The sequence below is a fragment of the Aptenodytes patagonicus genome, chromosome 1 (assembly GCF_965638725.1).
Source record: "Aptenodytes patagonicus chromosome 1, bAptPat1.pri.cur, whole genome shotgun sequence".
NCBI classification, from domain to species: Eukaryota; Metazoa; Chordata; class Aves; order Sphenisciformes; family Spheniscidae; genus Aptenodytes; species Aptenodytes patagonicus.
The window spans coordinates 223,260,686-223,281,076 of record NC_134949.1 but is presented as its reverse complement, the minus strand read 5'-3'; the positions used below and the strand labels follow the sequence as shown (position 1 = coordinate 223,281,076).

Here is a 20,391-nt window from a genome sequence, read left to right as displayed (position 1 = left end):
CAGGTTCATAAAGCTCCATATTGACTTCAGCTAAAGGCTATAACTTCTATCAATACTGTCAACAATTAATATTGACTAATAAAGGTATCCTGTAAACTGAGTCATAGCATTATGTTACTTTATGCTGCCATTAGCAAAACTTCATGTCTTCTTGAAAACATTTCTCCTATAAATCTGGGATTTCTCAAAATAGCCTGTGTGATAGCTAGCAGCAGAGGGCCCAGAGTAACACTGCTTCCGTGCAGAGGGAGGAAACACAGAGCAACCTTTGCGTTTGCTAGACAAAGCTTCTGAGAGGATCTCAGGCTTCATTTTCTCCAACAGCAGGTTTCAGGTTGTGAGGGGTTTGTGTGCAAAAGTTTTTCACACCTTTATCTGTGCCATGCAATTACAAAATGAAAATGTCCAAATTTTGTGTACAGTTAAGACTTGTCCTTAGTCCTTCCTCTCTTCTTCCCTTGCAACCTTTGTTTTGATACGTTTATACCACAAATTCAACTGCAATCCCTATGTTGAAATGTTATGTCTTTCTCTAAGCTCTGGACTAGTTTTTCTGACCTGAACCTGGCTGATGTCTCTGGTATCTTCCCAGGGAAGTCTAAGCATCAGCTGAAGCTCCCCAACAGCACAGTTTGGATCATAATATTTTCCCTCAAGTTCTACCACCTCTTTTTTGTCTATGTGAACAAAACAATTACATACTGGGCAGCACCGCTCTCTAGATTTTATTTATGCTACACAGACTTTGTATTTTTGAGTATGATATAGCCTTTCTCATTCAAAACACTCAACATCTAAGACTGCAAATGCCTAGGGTCCAAAGAAACTCCTTCTACATTTGTACAGCACTTAAAAAACCTGCAGGTATGTTCTCTACCTTCCTGTCTTCCCTTTTCTAATTGCTAGGAAGTGGTGGTTCAACAAATGGTTAGTGTGTCATTAAATTTAAGGGAAGAGGAACTGGAGGTTGTCTCAGTCCTGACATGAGTACTATTGCCTCTGTTATTAGTTTCAGTAAAACCTTTCAAGGCTTGTGCTGTTGCTAATGTGTTGTTGCTAATATAATTTCATTTGTAAGTGATCTGTAGGTACAAAGTTGCATTTGCACATGTAGAGATAGCATTACGGAAACCAGTGAAAAAGACTCCAGCAGCTAATGTAATTCTTCTCTCTTAAAAAAAACCCAATAAAATTGTGTACTTTGCTTTTCTTAGTAGGCGTGGAAAGAAAAATGTATGGGGTAGGATCACAGCTGCTCATACACCACCGTGAAAAGCACAAGAGAGAGCTTTAGATACAGGAGAATGGGATGGAAGCGCAAGGTGTTTGCTTTTGGTTGTTTTCTAGTGATTTCTTGGGAGTGTGCAAAACTCTAATTGACCCTGATGATCCCCCTGTTTTTCATCTAAACACAAGGCTTGGAAGGAAAATGATATAATCTGGCACTGCATGTCTGCCTGTCCCTAACGGGTGCAAAGCTGTAAGATACTACACTAAGAAACTTAAAAAAATATTGTAAAGATAATTTAAAAAGATTCTTCTGTATATCCTTTAAACACAAGGCCATTTATCTTTGAACTTTGCCTAATATATCATTATCTCTGAGCAGAAACTTAATAAGCTTCTACTGTAATTTTGTTGGAGTTAAACATAAAATCATGTGGGTGGTGTATGTCTCACCGTGTCATGGCTTCCCAAGGAAAAGTTATCATCATTTGTCACTATAATACTGTGGCAAAAAGCATAAAGAGAACAAGCAATACAGTCATTTCACATCAGCTTTCTGCACTGAGCTCAAGCTCCCGATGACTTGTACGCAGCGGCTATATTAAGTAGCAGGCTGTGCCATAATTGAATTAAAGGTGCAAAGGCATATAGGGCTGTGTGAACACCCGGGTCAAGCTGCAATTGAATCAAAATCCTCTCTCCTTCCTACACTGCTTGGCAGAACTGCTGACCAAAAGGTTCGCAGACCTACAAAACGCATGCAGGAGTCCCCGCAGCTGGGGACACAAAGTTACAGAGATAAAAAATCTGTGACCTTCAGCTTTTATTTCGCACAAAGAAAAAGTCCTCTAAAAATATTTCACCGTCGTTTTCCTTCAGAGAGCAGTCAGCTGATTTACATAAATGAAACGGCTCCTGTCAAGGCACCGGTGAGGAAAAGAAGGAAATTATCTGCCCCGAAAATCTGTAGCAAAGATAAGAGCAGCAGCAGCCAGGGGAGGGGAGATTTAAATGCTTTTTGTCTGAAAGGTCGCTACAAAAAGCAGAGAGAGTATTACAGCCACTTAATGATCTCTGTCGCTGTGATAAATAAGTAGGAGCTTCTCCAGCAGTTTATTAACAAACACTCTGTAGGACAGTACAAAAGGCCACGACATGGGGCTATTAGAAGAGTGTTTTCACCGAGTCTGATAAAAAAAACCCAACACAAAACCTAAGGAAGATTAAGGTGGAGTGGTAAGAAGAGGCATTCCTCGCAGAGCTCGAGGCTGACATTGCATGTGCTGTCACCACTTACCGGTTTCAGTATTCTCGTGCTCCGTGTCGGTGAGGGTGAGGTTGGAGTTGGCCCGGCTCGACAAGCAGGAGCTGCGTCCAGACTTGGTGTTGCGTCCCCAGAGCCTCACGGGGTGCTCGGGCGACATGACCACATCTGCCTCCGTGTCGGCATCCGAGCCGGCGCTGATGGAGTAGCCGCAGTGAGGCAGCCCAATATCAGTCCGGTACAAAGTCCCATGTGTGGGCGTCACGTCTTCAAGACCCAGCTCTCGCAAAGAGAAGTTGGCTCCTGGGAGAAAACACAGCGGCCTGGTTACTCCTTAACAGGGGATGGTTTCATCTAGCACAAGTCAATGGCAGAACTGTTCATCCTCTGTCTTCAAGTGGGGCACAAGAGCTCCCAAGTCCTAACGTCATACCAAAAATTCCCCTGTTTTGTGGTCTTGGTTAGTGGGAGACCAAGTGACCATGCCAAGACCAAAAAGCAGCTGGATTCCTGCTTCTAGAACCTGACAAAAACTCAGGGCGTGTTCAATGAAATCATCAAATTTGAAAGCAAAGACAGATGCAGAAATGGTGGAATTCTTTAGGAGAGGCAAAAAGTAATTTCTTGGGAGAAAAGCAAAATAAGGCACGCAATGACCAAAAGTCCTACCATACACCTGACAACTCTACTACAATAGGAAATTTGAGTGAGTTCTGCTCATTGAAATCCCCGAAATTACATACTGGGGATTTAAATTTCCTTTGGCAATCTCACTTTCCCCTTGCTGACCACTCACACTTTGACTGGGTTTAGCTATTCGTTCTGATACAATCACAGCAGAGGTTATTTGGCTGCAAATAGATGCAATTGTTTAGCTGACTAAAAATATAACCTGAAAAATTACTCTTGAGTTCATGTCTAGTTACCTGCAGAGCTCCAAAATCAGACCGAATCGATGTGAATGAGGCTTCAAATATTAGCATACTTTGTTTGGAAAGTTGCACAAGGAGGCTGGAGAGAGCAATTAGTGGCTCCATTTTAATCCACGTTTATTTATTAATGCATGCTTTTCTTTTTCAGTCCTGAATGTCTTTAAAAGATTTTGGCCACCCGTGAATGCCTTTAGCTGCCCCGTGCATTGGTACGGCACAATGCACCCCTGCTCCTGTTATGCTGCGCCTTGATGGGTTGGATTAAGGAACTTTATCTATAACTGGTAGGAGGCATCAGGCCCTGGATCATGGCCAAATACCAACACCGGTGATCACATTCAGTCTAGCTGGCTTCTTCCCATTATTTCAATAAGTAAATCCCCTGCAATAAAAACAGAGGTGGAACCTGCCAAATCTATGCACAGGCCACAGACTCAGTTTTAGAGCGGTGTTTGCAGCTCAGGCATATTTTGACAAGATCATAGAATCGTAGAATCATAGAACCGTTTAGATTGGAAAAGACCTTTAAGATCGTCAAGTCCAACCATTAACCTGACACTGCCAAGTCCACCACTAAACCATGTCCCTAAGCACCACAACTACACGTCTTTTAAATACCTCCAGGGATGGTGACTCAACCACTTCCCTGGGCAGCCTGGTCCAGTGCTTGACAACCCTTTCAGTGAAGACATTTTTCCTCATGTCCAATCTAAACCTCCCTGGCACAACTTGAGGCCATTTCCTCTCGTCCTATCGCTTGTTACTTGGGAGAAGAGACCGACCCCACCTCGCTACAACCTCCTTTCAGGGAGTTGTAGAGAGCGATGAGGTCTCCCCTCAGCCTCCTCTTCTCCAGGCTAAACAACCCCAGTTCCCTCAGCCGCTCCTCATCAGACTTGTCCTCCAGACCCCTCACCAGCCTCGTTGCCCTTCTCTGGACACGCTCCAGCACCTCAACGTCCTTCTTGGAGTGAGGGGCCCAAAACTGAACACAGTATTCGAGGTGCGGCCTCACCAGGGCCGAGTACAGGGGCACGATCACTTCCCTCCTCCTGCTGGCCACACCATTTCTGATCCAGGCCAGGATGCCATTGGCCTTCTTGGCCGCCTGGGCACACTGCCGGCTCATGTTCAGCCGGCTGTCGACCAGCACCCCCAGGTCCTTTTCTGCCCGGCAGCTTTCCAGCCACTCTTCCCCAAGCCTGTAGCGCTGCATGGGGTTGTTGTGGCCCAAGTGCAGGACCCGGCACTTGGCCTTGTTGAACCTCATACAATTGGCCTCAGCCCATCGATCCAGCCTGTCCAGATCCCTCTGTAGAGCCTTCCTACCCTCAAACAGATAAATCTGAATGCATGATTTCCAGGAAAGTTCAGGCCCAAACCTAGCTTTGAAGAGTGAAGTTCATATCTACTCATTATTGAAATCTGTTCGTCAGGTCTGGACCTCAAGGTTGTATCCAAAACTGAGTTATGATTCTCTCCCTGCTCAAAACCACACATGCATGTGGCTCTCCTCACGTTTTCATTTGCTGATATTAAATATCACATGGTGGAAAATGTGTATGCAATAGAAACAGTCAGATTTCTACTTTTCCAGAGTCTGGTTTCATGCCTGTGGAAACACCCTGGCTTGTCCTTGAGCCCTGTTGCATGGGAAAGGTCTCTTGGATTATAGCACACATGCATCAAATGATCAGCTAGCCCGAAGTAGATGCTATTTCACTACACTTTTTCATTCAGTTGGCCTTGCAGCTCATAGTGAACAGAGAGAAGATGTTTGAATGCAAGGTGAATAATGGGACTGGACAACATTTCCATGTAAATCTCAGTGAAGGAACTGTTTGACGTCAGGAGGAAATAACCATGGTTTAGCTGGTTACGGATCTACAGCTGAGAGCACTCAGACTATATAAAGCATTCATGAACTTCACACCTTTTTAATTGACCAAACAAGATTAAAGCTTTCAGACAGAGTGGACAGATAAGGTTGCTTGGGGCTCACACCTCTGTCAAATCCTAGGGCCTTGCTCCGGGAGCACAGTGCAAGCTTGTGGCAAATTAATCCATTTAACTTGATTGCAGAGCGGTCTGAGAGAGCATCCTCTGCTACTCCACGGCGTGAGGTAGCAAATGAACTTGACCTAAGTTATAAATGCAAGGAAGCAGTATCTCCACAGAGACTTCGCTCGTCTCTTCCAGTTTTGACTTTTGTGCAAGACCAGGTAGTTTTTAAACCATCCTCTGTGGAATACTGGAAAACGCCATCTTTTGGTTTTGCTTGCACGTTTCAGTCACTGATGGTGAGTTCCACCTTCTCCTGAAACAAGCCACACTCAACATCATTAGACACATCAATGTGCAGTGTGGCTGATGCTCTTCAGTAACAGCAGCTCATAAATTATGAAAAATGACTGCTACAATTAACTGAAAATCAAATTTATTTGCAATAAACAGCAGGAGATGCATCGATTTTCATATTCTATGCTCACTGTTGCCTTTTAAGCTGGAAGAACTCAAGTCAATAAAAGGAAGATAATAAATATCTGAGACTTTTTAATTCAGATCTGGTCTATTTTTTCCTGTGCTGACTTGCACATTTGCTGGCACTCTCACTCTAGCTAAAACCATTTAAATGCTGACTTGTTTATTTACTGAATTTATTTGGTCAATTTGAAATGTTTCCCTCCCCTGCCTTTCAAACCTATGCAGGAGAGAAATTCACTTTGCCTTGATGATGTCGAGCAGGCTAATAAGTCTTGGTTTCAGTTGGCATGAGCCCAAGCAGCACCACAAAGTGAGGTCCATTCATGGCTTTGTGCCAGTGGAAAATGTGGCACAGAAAGTCTGGGGTAATTGTTAACAGCCTTCAGGCCAGTCTTGGGACTCTCAGGATAAACTGGGAGAAAATGATAAATTGAAAAATCTGTGGGTGGCATATCAGAAGTAGAACTGGTGCCCTGATGTGGTTAATCTTAATGTCTTCTCAATTAATTTCAGCCACTTAGACCAGTGTTTTTTACTATTTCTCAGTACCCTACAAAATTTTCCTAGGGAAATATGAACTTGTATATAGCAAATTTATACTCCCTGTCAACAGACTGGCTTTTCTTATTTATCTTTTGTGGGCTTCTTAGGAGACGTCCGTGGATCTGCATGGCCTCATAGACCCTCAGGTTGAAAACCGCTGACCTGTACTAATTCACATCTATCCTGCATGGTGAATACATTGTATGAAGTGAGCAAACTCAATGACCTAAAGGTTTCCTCTTCTTTATAACTTCATAGATTCCTTAGAGGGGATGAAGTACTTCAGAGTTGCTAAGAGGGAAACTCCTTTTATGATTGCAAAGTATTGCTTACAACACCTATTGGCCCTTTTGTTAATTATTGCCCGTTGCAGTTATCCTGAAGTACAAACACCAAAGCCATGTGCGCAAAGATACTTCTGCAAGTCATTTTGCTTGTGCATGCTTTAAAGATGAGTCTTGCATCAAAACCACAACTGCATGGTGTTTGAAGAGTGAAATTAAGCAGCCCCCAAGTTAAAGGAGTGCAGTTGTATGCATTCCCTTTGGGGAATCAGCCTCTCCAAACTGCAGAGGGTGTGCTCAGAGCAGCCTGGGTCAGCTATTTTATGCTCATTGTCTGGAATGCTGCCTACTCCATTTGACTCACTTTGCCGTTTTATGCTTTTCTTGATGGACTTCTAAAAATAATTTATATGAAGCCCTGCTTGGTTTCTGAACTAAGTCACTTGTGTCTCTACAGAAAAATGAAGATGAGACTATAGCAGGGGCCAGAAATCTACCTCACGTAGGCAACAGCAGCAGTGAAAATATAACTGCACTGACTTCAGGCTAGCAATAAAAAGGAGAATAGCTGGAATCTCTGTTAGGACTGTGGAGCCCATGCTGACCCGTGAACTTCCACATCTTCACAGGTCCTGTGATCCAGATTTGCTAAACAGAGTCCTAAAAGTCCTAAAGGTGGTTCTTTACCACTCCTCTAATACTGGAGCATGTCCCCATCTCAAACCTACAGCCTGCAGGCCATGCACAATGCTGAGGGTGGTTCAGCCCGTCTGCAGCTCAGTTGCCTCCCTTCTTCCAGGCTTCTTGGGTTTTGCTGTAGCCCAGATGGACAACGTGGCCAGCGGCACTCTGCCCTGGCTGTCTTTTGCCTCAGGATCCTTGTTGACTTCCTTCATGACAGAGCAGGCACATGGCATAGTGAAAAGGTCTCCTGAGCAGGCAGGGACTTTCCACGCCATGTCAGTAGTGCGCAGCATGCGCACAGGGGGTCTGGTCTCATGGTGGGAAGTGGCAAAGGGCTGTTGGAGGCAGAAAGTCTAAGACAGAGAAAATGTATCTTAGTAGATGCTAATGAACACAGGCTAGTGGTATCCCGCTTAAGGACATTGGTTTGCACGCATCCCACGTCTGTGCAATACAATGAGGATGTTCCTTGCTGCTCTCTTTCCTTATATCTTGCTTTTGGCCTCAGAGTCCTTCAAAGCTAGCCTCCCACCCGGCCCCAGCGCTCAGCTGGTGGTTAACTCACGCTGCTTGCAGCAGCATCTGCTGAAATGTACTCACCTGCTCGGCAGAATTCATCGGCCTCCTGGTGCACCATGTCTTTGACCCGATTGCTATAGGTCAACCTGCAGTCTTGATCATAAGCCTTCAGGGTCTCGCTGGAGCTGTAGGACTTTTGGGGTACCTTGCTGTCCTCACTCTCAGCTGAAGAGCTGGTGTAGCGGCGCTCAGTGTCGCGGCGCCGAGTCAGAGATCGATACGGTTTCCTTTCCTTTACATCCATGGCACCCTTGTCTGAGTATTCAGCATTAAAATAATGACGTTCGTGTGGTGGTCAGATTGGAATAACCTGAAAGAGAGAATAAAAGAAATAGGATCTAGGTGCCTTTGGGCACCTGAAGGCTAATTTGCCTTCTTTATACATTCTTGCAATGAACAAAAGAGAGGCTACTTAATGGACTGCAAGAAAACCCTCTTAGAACAATTACCGTTGGAAAGCAAGTCTCAATTATGTGTGAGTCATTTAATAATTGCCACAGCTAGCAGGACACATACACGCAGCAACCTGCATCTGTCTGAACTGGGCACGCACTTCGGGATTTGAAACCGATTGTGATTTTCTGTGTCTTCTTTCCATGGGAAGTGATTCAGACACCTCCAGGAGGCATGTATTTGGTACATCAGTCACCTAATCTCTGGGAAATCAGGCCATGCCGAAATGTCGCTATTTGGGCAGCCAGAGGACTTTGGAAAAATGCTGCCCTATGGTTTTAAAAGTGTTTTGATAGATCGTGAGGTTAGAAGGAATGAACAAAAGAATGAGACAGTGTAAGCAGGCAAGTGGGAAGGGAGAAGGAGAAAAGAAGAATGAAGGGGTGAGATATGGATGGAAATTGGATGAAAATGTCTTCCTATTCAGAGGGCTCATCTTTACTTAGCTGGAAATATATTAGAACTTAAGCAGAGTTGAGAAAGTGTAAATAAATGGTAGTCCTCTGCTTCATGTAACAGCATGGCCTGGGATTTATGCCTGTGGAAAAACCAGTGTATATATGCACTGGTATGCAAGCATACGTATCTGCACACAGAGAAAATTGTGTGTATTAGAAATATTTTTTGTCAAAATAATTAATAAATTGTCTTTTCACTTTAAGTTTATTGAATGCAATAGAAGCCATAGAAAAAAAAGTCAATGACTTGCAGCAAGACCGTAAAATTCGTTTTTGAATACCTAAACTGTTTTATGAGGAAAAATACTGATAAACCCCACAAATCAAACATTGAAACCTGTAATTACATGCTGAGTTTCTCAGGAACTGAGTCCTCCTGGCTACTAAAGAACAGAAGCTGAGTCTCTAAATGCCACACCAGGATATTGTTGTTTACTAGCAGTACTTAAAAACAGGAAGGAAGACGATCAGAAAACACCTATCAGTTCTTGGTCTTTTTCATAGCAAATACGTATGGAATTGCATTGGCAAGGACTGAATCACATTCTGTTGGCATTTCTCTCTTGAAAGGCTAAATCCTGCACATACTAATAAAATCTGACTCCTCCATGACTCTTAGACCCCAGCCTTGCTTCAGATGCTGTGCCCCGGATTTGTGTTGCAGCACAACACAGCTATGGTGCAACAGTCGAGGATGGATGCGCTGTGAGCTTTGCAGGCCGGTTTAAAGGACGTGGTGTAATGTAGCGTTTGTGGCTCTCAAGACTGTGAGCCTGTGAAGGATGGAAGCCTCTTAGCGCAGGCTCTGGTAACCTACAAATCATAATACTAATGCAGAAGCTTGAAGACATTTTGTTATGAATTCCTCACTTGCCAAGCTGTCTGGCACAAGCATAACTAAGCAAATTCCCGAGTTGAAGAGAGACTGCAGGAGGGAGCAAGAGCTACAGCTGCAGCACGGCTGTGAGATACACCTGCAGCTGGGCAAAGAAAAACAGGGTCCCTTTCCTATTTCTGCAATTCTGACTTTGCTAAGACTGCTGTCTGGGTTTTGTCCCTTCAATGTCCAGAATGAACTTTACAACGACAGAACCCAGTTCCAACGGCTTGTATGGTTTCTGTGGCACTCTTCCCAGAAATTAAGACACTACTTTAAAAAAAAAAAACCACTTAATTCTCTCCCAATCTATTCCAGTGATGGCAGCAGACCAAGTTCACACTTCCTATTTGTCAGCAAAACGCATAGAAACTATTGAACACAAATGGAAAGGGGAAGGGGGGAGTGTCTTATAATTGAGCTTTACTTAAGTCATCCACAGAGATTTGAGCACCACTTTGATTTAAACATGTGTTTAAACCCACTGAACTCACTGACTTAAATTCATTCATGAACTATGTAAGTTCAATACAGTGAATGCAAATGGGATTGCTCACTGGCCAAAATCTACACACGTTAAATGTTTTGTAAACTCAGGGTCTGAGAGGTGCAAAAACTAAGGCCTGAACGTAGAAGCCATAGTGAAGGAAAGGGTGTTATGCTGAAGGACCAATTTAACACAGTAATGGTGTGTAAGAGATCTACCAAATATTGGTAGGTATTTTGCTGTATTGAATCAAACATATTGGTACTTTCACACTGGAGAGAGGTAAAAGGAATAGAGCATCTGATTGCTCTTCAGTGCACTGTCTTCCTTCCTTAAAAAAACCAAAGCTTTTTTTGGCTTGAAAAATTGTGACTTTTTTTTTGCAATTGTTATTGAATTGGTTTGTCTCCTTTATACCATCTCTGTTTGTGTAAAATCCTCAAAAGGAGCAGGTTTGTTATACCTTTTAATAAAACACCTTAAAACAGGCTCCTTCGCAACGGCGCTGTAGTAAGAGCTGTTATAATGAACACTGAAATTGTGGTTTATTGTCATGGGGGATGGAGATCGCAAAATGTGAGCGAGAAGCGGCTGCTACACTCTGTAAGAAAGAAATGAGGAAAGATGGCTTCTATCTGCTCATGAGTATTGCAGCAATTCCTACCAAGGGCCAGTCATTTAAAAACCCTCTAGCGGGAGAGGCACATGTGCCAAGAAAACCTTTCTGCACAGTTAGAGCCACAAGGTACAAACAGGGTCTGTAATTACCATTAGTAACCTTGCAACTTAGGAAATGGTCAAAAAACCATCAGGAAATTGACTGAATTCCCACCAGATGAAGGTTTTTCTTTTTGTAGAAAGGTGCTGAAAAACTGAAATTCCTCCTACAGCTCATCAAAAATAGCCCTGTAAATTTGCACCATTCACATACACATTCCTCTATAACAGTGCTTCAATTCCCAATTCATTCGTGTCTTTATAAATTTAACTCTCCTCAGCCCTTTCTTTCTCTCTCTCTCTCTCCGCCTTTAAGGAGACACTTTTCAACTAGAAAGTCACCCCCAAAACACATAATGAAGATTTTTTTTTATTATTTTTGAAGAAGGAACTGTTGCATTTAACTGACTTAAGTAAGTCTCCAGCACCTCTCCATGGACATGCAGTTCTTGTCATCTCATTTTTATGGCCCAATTCCCAGATGATTTAGATACCTTGCCTTCAATGGAGTTGTTTCATCAGGGAATTTTCCTCATGGTGTTTCTGTGATAGATTATTATTTTTTATCTGCTACTCTTTGTGTCTTGATTTCGCTTCTGCTACAATTTCATTTCGTGCCATCAACACCTCACATTTTTCCTGACTTCTCTGGCACACAGCGAATACAAAGAATCACACTCGTCTCAGTTACGTACTCAAACACCAGTTTCTTTCCGCCTCTAGCTCATGATTGCTCCTCATAATTTTAAAAGCTTCCATAAACTTGCTGGACCTGGTATAAAAGCCCAAGGCTTCTAATATTGTCCTTTCCATCCCTTCACTCTTCCTCCCTCCATAAAAGTACAAAAGCCTTCTGCTCTGAACCATTTCTATCTGGAAAGGACTTTCTTGTCCTGCGATGCAGTATTTCTGGTTCAGTTTGATTCTTTCATCGTACGGCTGTCTGCATAACACATCAAATTTCACCTTCTTTTTTTTTTCTCCAGGCCAATTAATGGCAATAGCCATTCTTATTGTTGTCAGCCCTCTGAGTGTACAATCCCGGCTGGACCACAAGCTGGTTTGGAGTACAATTCACAACGGAAGCATCCTTCAGGCTTTACTTACTCAACTCAGAAGAATCCCACTGACCCCAGAAAGGGTTACTCACATGCTAAGGCCTGTAAAATCAGACTCCTTGATGTAGCTATATTTTTCAGGGGTGTGGGACTTTTCTTGCATCCTTGCATATATGTCAAGAAGCAGAACAAAAAATCAGCTTTCTAGTTCTGGTGCAGTGGTGCAGTAAACGCAATGCTTATTTGCAGCTCTTTTTATTTTGCTTTTGCTTTGGTTGGCTCCCAAATAATCCTTTTTGTTATGTTTTATCCTTTATATCTATCCTCCTCATTCTCAGTTCTGTTGCTTTTTGTCGCTCTTTGGAGCTTTGATTAACCACACCAGCTTTGTGCTGCAGAATCGCACTCAATGAATGGCAAGGGGAATGATTTATTTTCTGAGTCACCGCTCAAAAGACAAACTTCCATCAATCAAAAACCAGACAAGAGAGTGTGACACCACAAAGAGATATGCGAGGAGGCGCTTACAGCAAAAGGGACAGGTGGTCTTTGATAGCTGACTTACATTGCAGGTCACTAATCACAGAGATTAGCAGCAAGGTGATAGACAGCGCCTGTTCTGGAAGGCAGCATGTCATATCATCCAATTTTCTGTCAAAATGTGAGGGTTTAAATGGTAGAGATAGCTTTATGTGTTTCCTATACAGTTATGGCAACAGGGTGATGAGAAAGCTGGAAGAGTGAAATACCTTGTCTCCACGAAAACGTAAGCATGAATCCTGGTGGGTTAGTTTGGTCCACCTTTGTGCTGGAGGAAGCAAAGCGACTTCCCAAAGTCATTTGTTTTCCTCCGCAAAACTGCCTATGCAAAAATGGCTTACTTGGCAGGGCCTGTTTTTTGTCTTCTTAAAGTAGATCTTCTCATTCCACTTCTTAGGGCAATTTTTTTCCCCTATTTTTTATTGCTGCTGCCCTTTGTAGAATGAGTGCTGCCACAGAATACCAAGCAGCAAGCTGGATTTTATTTTTCCTCCTTTGGGGTCTGCAAATCAAATCGTTAACTAGGACCTAATGCTGGTAAGTAGTGAGCAAGTATCCTTTTCTTCACTTTATAGAGGAAGAGATGAGGCATGGGAAGTCGAAGTGACTTGCTTAAGGTGGTACAAGACGAAAGCAACAGAACTGAGAGCAGACTCTTGATCTCCCAGGCAGAGTCTGATGTTGAGCCCTGGATTTTTTGAGAATCAAGTCACATAAGCACAGCAGAATACTTACTTTAAAAAATCTTGGTCAATGCATGTCTGAAATCTTTGTGTGAGAAGAATAGTGTGAACCTCGTGTATTATTAACAAGATGCTCTTCCACGTTTGGATAGTGCCCTTCAGTTCGAAAGACTGTGGAACATGTACAATTGCAGTTGTGTCTGACCAGTGAAATCCCATGGTGAATCATGAAAACCCCACTGAGAGTCAGAAGAGAGACAGTTTTTCACCACATTGTACGTTAATCTTCCCTAAAACACCAACAGGTATTGGGGTCAGACCAGCAATGTTGTTTGGTAAGTTAGCTCCAACTCGGCATCATAAGCTGCAACCAAAGATGTTGTGAGTTCAGATGCTTAAATGACTTTGTGGCTGTGATTATTAACGTCCTACACCAAGTTAAGTCATCACATGATATTTAACATCTTATTTGAAACAACTCAGTCCACTGTGACAATCCCACCACACTTCCATGAGGATGCAAATGCTTGGTTCAAGGCTCCATATTCTGGTCTCATGACACAAAATGTCGAACCTGGGAAATCTTATTTGGTCATTTCCGTTTGTCCAGAAAAATCTGTGATATTGCCTGCCATTCCACACCTAGTCTAAAGCACAAAGCCAGCATCAATGTAGTGTTGAATGTTCTGATGTATTCTGCAGGTATTTAGGCATCTGCTTAGGGGTGATTCAAATCAAATTTGTACTGCCAGGTGATCAGAAGCTGCAATGATCTAATCTTAGCAAATATACAACCATGGCTTAAACAGTGTGACGCTATTTACCAGGTTTCTGGGAGATTCTTCTAGAACATAAAAGACTCCTGTGTTTTTTATTAAACTTTAAGCTTCAGATTTATAAGAGGTTCAAATCCCAGAAGGTCTTTGTAGGAAATAAATTAAGCTGTAGGTATAACATCCTCTCACATTTTTGGCAAAAGCTTTGGAAAGAAGCAGGCACAAGAGAGAAGAATGAAGAGTCGAGTTAACACTGCTTGGCTTCAACCCAGTGCTCAAAGAAAGTAACAAAAACTCCCTTTTCTGGTATCAACCACTAAGCCTTTCTTTTACTGGTAAGAGACTTGCTAGGCAATTGGTAACGTCTTGTCCAAAAGATGTGGTTTGTGACCTTTTTGTGAATAAATCTAAAACTGCAATGAGCTGGAGGCCCAGAAAAGCTTGAAACAGTATTTGAGATTTGAAGTATGGTGGGAAAGCATGAAGGGGGCTGGAATGCAATTATCTCAATTATTTCTGGTTTGAAAACCCCTAAGCTTTCCCTCATGGGATGCAGCCTTTAGCCTGTGCTAGGGGAAGATTTTTGGGCCAGAAGTTAAAAAAGCTTTCAAATAGTTTTTGACTAGTATAGGCACTTTGCAGATGCAGTCATCAGAACCCTACTCTGATTTCCCCCAAAATGAAAATTACTTTGGAAACAATCTTGTTTTTATATTGAAATACTCTTTATGAGTCTATTTAGCTATTCTTGGACAAAGTGGGTTTTCTTCAGAACCTCAATTTAATAGGTAATGCATAAAGGTATTTAAATAATAAATGCTAGAAGAGCCAGCCTGACAATGTAGACTGATTTAGGTTCAGCCTGCAAATTTTTCCTGGCTCACTAGGTCAGACTCAAGGTTTGTGCCAGACATCCACAAACTGTGTGAAACCAGCCTGTGTATCAGCGAGTCCCAGAGTCAGAAAGAGCTGGTGGCATCAAATGCAGGTAGTCACTGAACGAATCCCACTAAAGCATTCCCATTCTTCCTCCGTCACCCACCATCTGCTAATTTGGGCTCTTACCTGGGATACAGGAGACTAAGATTTAAGTCCTTAATCTGGATCAGACAGGACGAAGTCTTGAACGTGTCTCAAACATCCCAGGTGAAAGCCCTAGGCACAGGTTTCCTCAATCTGCTTGGGGTAGTCTTTCCTTTTTCCTCCAGAAAAGAAAGAGAGTCTTTTTTTTTGTTCTGAAAACCAACAAAATGTATTTGATAATCTCTAGTTATCTCCTAGAATAAGAAAAGACTGGTACAAGGCTCAATCAGGGTGGTAAGCTTTGTACCCCCTCTTGAGTAAGCTTTGTATCTAATTCTTAGTGGTCTGCTGTGGCCTACAGGAAACTTATAGTAAAATGGTGGCCCATACAAACATGTAGCAGGAATCCCAAGACAATTCCCGTGCACACCTTGTGTCGTTCAACCCCTTTATCCCACCATTCAGTGAGGGAATTCCTGCACTTAGATACACTCCCTCTGTATCCCTGCTTCTCTGCCAAGTAAACTGAACGAGGAAACTATACATCTTTATTACCCCTGTATGGACTCGATGCAGCCATAGGCAATGTTTGCATTTCTGTGAGCTTCCAGGAAAAATAGGAAGAAACAAAGGCTCTTATCTGCATACAGCTATACAAAGCAGAACTGGCAATCTTGGAAAGGCATCAGAAGCCAGCTGAACTCTCTTTTACCCAGGAAAACTTTTTACAGGGTTGTGCATTAACTGCTCAAATAGCTGACTATACTCAACAACTTCATGCCTGTTGTGTGTCTAGGAGCTGACCATCCTCTGAAGAGCTCCTGAAATCACGCACAGGAGAATGGTTATACTGGGTCAAGGACCACCAACCCCTGTATCCAGTCTCCCAGTGGTGAGTGCTTTGGAAGAGAAATAAGGGAAAGTGGTTGGGAACAGTGATTTAAGGAATAAGGTTGGTCCTTCCCCTCCATACACTTCCAGAAGTTCAGCAAATTTCTTAGCAGGACCACTGGGTTTGATAGTCCTTCATGGACCTGTCCTCTGAGAGTTTGTCTAATCCCATTTGACTCTTAAATACTTTTGGCCTTTGCAACACCCTGTGAGTAGTCCCCCAAAGTGATTATGTGTTGTGTGAAAAAGCACTTGTCTCCTTTAAACTCGCTGCCTGTGGTGTACAGGTCTTGTCTCTTCCATGGCGATATTGATGAGCTCACAGCCCTTTCCTTACGAACAAGGCTTTGAACTCATACCCACTCTCAGATGTACCTTATTTATCACTGTTCTGCATTATTTCTGCTCTCACAGAAGGGAACTGAATGAAAGCTGGGACTCTTTCAGGAAAGAAGGCACGTCTGCCTTTTCTCCCTGCAGTGACCACTGCAGGCTCTAATCCTGCCTCTAAAAACATTGGCACTATCAGGAGTGGCTGTGTTTGCTGCAGGAAAACTAAGAAAGATAAAACCACTGGTAGATAAAGTTTAAAGCATAAACCTTGTCATGTCTGTATCCCTTTGCAAAAGTATCATGTTGGTGCGCATCTCATACGTGAAACAGAGCTCAGAGCCCATCTCCTGTTCTACATCCTTTGGACGCAGCCCAGTGTCTGAGCTGCTCACAGGGTGTCAGCCTGAGTTGAAGGAGAGGTGTAATGTAAAACTTGCAATATCGGAATTCTTTTTTTTTCCTTTTCTTTTTTTTTTGTTTTGGTTTTTTTGGCTTGGCTGTGAAAATAATAGGATAATAGTTCATGGTTGCATTGGCTTTCACTACTGCAATTGAATGGCAGGGGATGTCATAGCCTCAGCTGAATTTGGAGGAATATGCTCAGAGGTATGCTCAAAAAGCATTGCTAGGGACAGATTCATTTTGTACCTGCCTATTTATTAACACTATTTATAAAGACACTCTGCAGAACAATATGACAGAGAAGTTCCTGCAGCAGAGGGAAGCTCTCACCTAATCAGGCAGGACAAACAGCATAGGGAAAAGTGAGTATTACTGTCCCTCTTCTGCAGGCAAAGGCAAGCATCTTGTCCAGGTCACAGTATTCAAGTAACTAACACCCAAAACTCCTGCAGGATTAGTCACAAGGCCAACCCGTCCTTGTCCTACTACAGTATCATGTGTAAAATTGTCCCTGCTCTTGTCACAGATGCCGTGGTACTGGGTAAGCTGTCCTTGCTTTCCTTCATCAGGGAAAGCAACAAGTCTGTTTTCTTGTGCTGATAAAATCCCCCAAAGAGTCCGACTTCAGACTAAGTTTATTAAAGTATGAATTATCTGTAAAAAGGCTGCAAAGGCCCATGAATTGATTTCTGATTTTCTATGGACTTATTTTAGGACTTCTCTGTGAGATAATCAGAGTGCATTGAGAGATGCTAGGGATTGATTAATCAGTATAACCCCTACTGTGTCCAAAGCTTAACTTTCAATTACACATCAAGCTTATGCAGTAGGCAGTATATTTTCCTTAGGTTAAATGCCTATGGGGGAAAAATGGAGAGATAAAAATAGCACATTAGAAATAGGAAATAATTGCTATTTGTTTTTTTCTTAAACAAAGGGCCCCCTCATTGGATTAACAAGGAGAGGTATCTAAGAAGAGATTTTAAGCAGATGCAATCCCTCTTACAAAGAGAACTCCATCCGACATCCCCACAAATCACTGTCTGCTTGACACTGACTACGCTCTGGCAAAAGGCCTTACACCTGATTGCTGGGTTGCAGCTCAGCGCTGACAAGTACAGGGTATGAACCTCCAAAATAGACCTCGATGCACTCTTCCAGATGTACAAATGCTACAGGACTGCAAGATGCATTAAGGAGGGGCTTAATAAGGTAACGATAAGTGATACTGTAGCTCAGGTGAAAATATAAAACATTGCATTTATATTATCCTTGCAAAATTCTGCTTTCCTACTTGCCCAAAGATGTCATAATAATGGCAGGGTTTGTTTTTATTTACTTTGGGTTTTTTTGCCACCATGGTAAAAACTCAGAAAGTAAAATTCAGATTCTGATTTTATACTTCAATTGTAAATCTACATGGTGGGGTGAACAGGCTGCCCATATAAGTAGAATTTGTCTCACCTAACTTTTAATATCAATCCTGTGAACAGCTGCAGCCAAACTAGTCACACTTGATTCCTTCCACAATCGGTGAAGAAAAAAAGTCATTTCTAGGGCAAGATTCATTAAAAAAAATATTTTAGGCATCTATTACAGACATAGATAAATTATTACCTAGAAGTGATTCTTTCTCTTTATTGACTCCAAGGGGACCTTAGGTTGACTTGTTCAAGAGTAGGAGTCTAAATTTGGTTGGATTAACCACACTGTGGAGTTCTTCATTCATGTGGTTGCATGATAGTGATTTCTTAATGATTTAGCCATTCAAGGAGGTACAAGGAGGTACAACTCAAGGAGGTAAACAACCCCAGGTACAACTGGGGTTGTTTAGCCTGGAGAAAAGGAGGCTGAGGGGAGACCTCATCGCTCTCTACAACTCCCTGAAAGGACGTTGTAGCGAGGTGGGGGTCGGTCTCTTCTCCCAAGTAACTAGCAATAGGACGAGAGGAAATGGCCTCAAGTTGCACCAGGGGAGGTTTAGATTGGATGTGAGGAAAAATTTCTGTACTGAAAGAGTGGTTAAACATTGGACCAGGCTGCCCAGGGAAGTGGTGGAGTCCCCATCCCTGGAGGTATTTAAAAGACGCGTAGATGAGGCGCTTAGGGACATGGTTTAGTGGGCCTGGTGGTGTTGGGTTGATGGTTGGACTCGATGATCTTAGAGGTCTTTTCCAACCTCAATGATTCTATGATTCTATGATTCTATGATTTGCATCTCTCCCATGTTACAGGCAGAACAGACAGGTGGATGGGCGGTGACCTGAAGAAGGTCACGCAGGAAGTCAGTGGCAGAGACTGCACCAACCCCAGCTCCTGTTAGCACGTCAGAAGCTTGTTTGCTGGAGTTCTTGGATTGTGTGCCAGTATTCATGAAAGCCAAATATTTTTCACATTTTTCAGTAGATAAAATGCTAGGTAAGAGATTAAGTGGTTTACCCAAGTCCAAACTGGAAACTAAATTCTGGATCATTTGTACTAAGATCACTAATTTAGTGACTAAGTGGTAAGTCGTTCTGTTTGCCATAGGAAAATGACTTGTATATGACTTTCTGTGGCAAAACAGAATGACTTACTAAGTCATTCCTATAATGAAGAGGAAGGTTTTGTACCATTTAACAAAATGAGTGGAAAGGGTCACTGGTCTGCTGAAGGAGAGCTTTGCTACCATGCTCAGGAATCCAGCTTGAGGAATATTCTGCAAAAAAACATTGTGGGAAGGAAAGGGAAGAGCAAATGAAGGAGTTGGGGAGGGGAGAAGGCAACTGAAGATGTAAATGGCTTTTCTTAGCCATACCTTTAATGACTAGTTAGACCAACGATTAGAAGTAATTGAACTAACTCTCAGTCAACAAAAGATGCAAATAGATTGTAAAGCAGAGTAGGATTACATTAATTTACACTAAACCAAGAGTAATTAGTTAGTGTTTGTGCAGTGCTTAGAAAGCAGAAAGTGCTATATAAATATTAATTATTACTATTTGTTTCAAATAGTTGCAACAAACACAATCTTTTATATGTCTTACAAGGTAAAAGGCAAAAAAGCAAAACTCATTAACAGGCTCCACCATTTAGCTGAGGCGTAGCAGAGTGCGTTCTGTAAAACACACAGAGTCTTACTCAGTGGCTATCTCTGAATCGTGAACTTTTCAGCTGAAGTCATAAGGTGACTTTCTGTCTCTGGAAAGTCTATCTTCTGGAAAATGAAAAAAAACCCCAAACACTCAAAACACCAAGGCTAGATGCTTACGATGAGGCTGCTATCCCTGCAGCGTACTGTGTGCATTTCTGACCTTGCACAAGGTCAAAAGACAAGAATTTAAGAGATCAAGGCCATGGGTTTAAGTAGCAAGTAAAACATCTTCAGTTTGTACCATGCAATTGTTCCTGAGATGGAGAGATAGTTACGTCTACTGTCGAGAAGCAAGTGTCTGGGAAACAGCGCTAGTTTCTGTTACGCCTAGCTGTACCACTAATTTATTGTGTGATTCTGGACAAGGCATGTAACCTTTTGGGCCCATTTTATGAAAACCAGATATAACCATTCTTAGCTGTTTCACAGCCAAGCGAAGGGTCTTGTTTGATGCTTTTAAGCATGTCATTTCAATAAACAATCTATGAGACATGTATCACTATTAAGAAGATGACCAAGAGAGTCTAGGAGTCTAACAAGAAACTTATTAGGTGAGATTATAC

At 42.4% G+C, this 20,391-nt stretch overlaps 1 protein-coding gene across 7 annotated transcripts in view; it reads right to left on the bottom strand.

Moving 5' to 3' along the window:
• The window catches only part of TENM4 (teneurin transmembrane protein 4), a 624,775-nt gene that overhangs the window by 352,668 nt on the left and 251,716 nt on the right, over positions 1-20,391 (bottom strand). For all 7 annotated transcript variants that reach the window (XM_076328426.1, XM_076328432.1, XM_076328425.1 and 4 more), the window contains 2 exons: positions 8,019-8,307; positions 2,525-2,794 (listed from right to left, as the gene is read on the bottom strand). In XM_076328426.1, coding sequence (XP_076184541.1) covers positions 2,525-2,794; positions 8,019-8,241 — 493 coding nt within the window. In that variant the 5' untranslated portion in view covers positions 8,242-8,307. The remainder of the gene's footprint in view (positions 1-2,524; positions 2,795-8,018; positions 8,308-20,391) is intronic.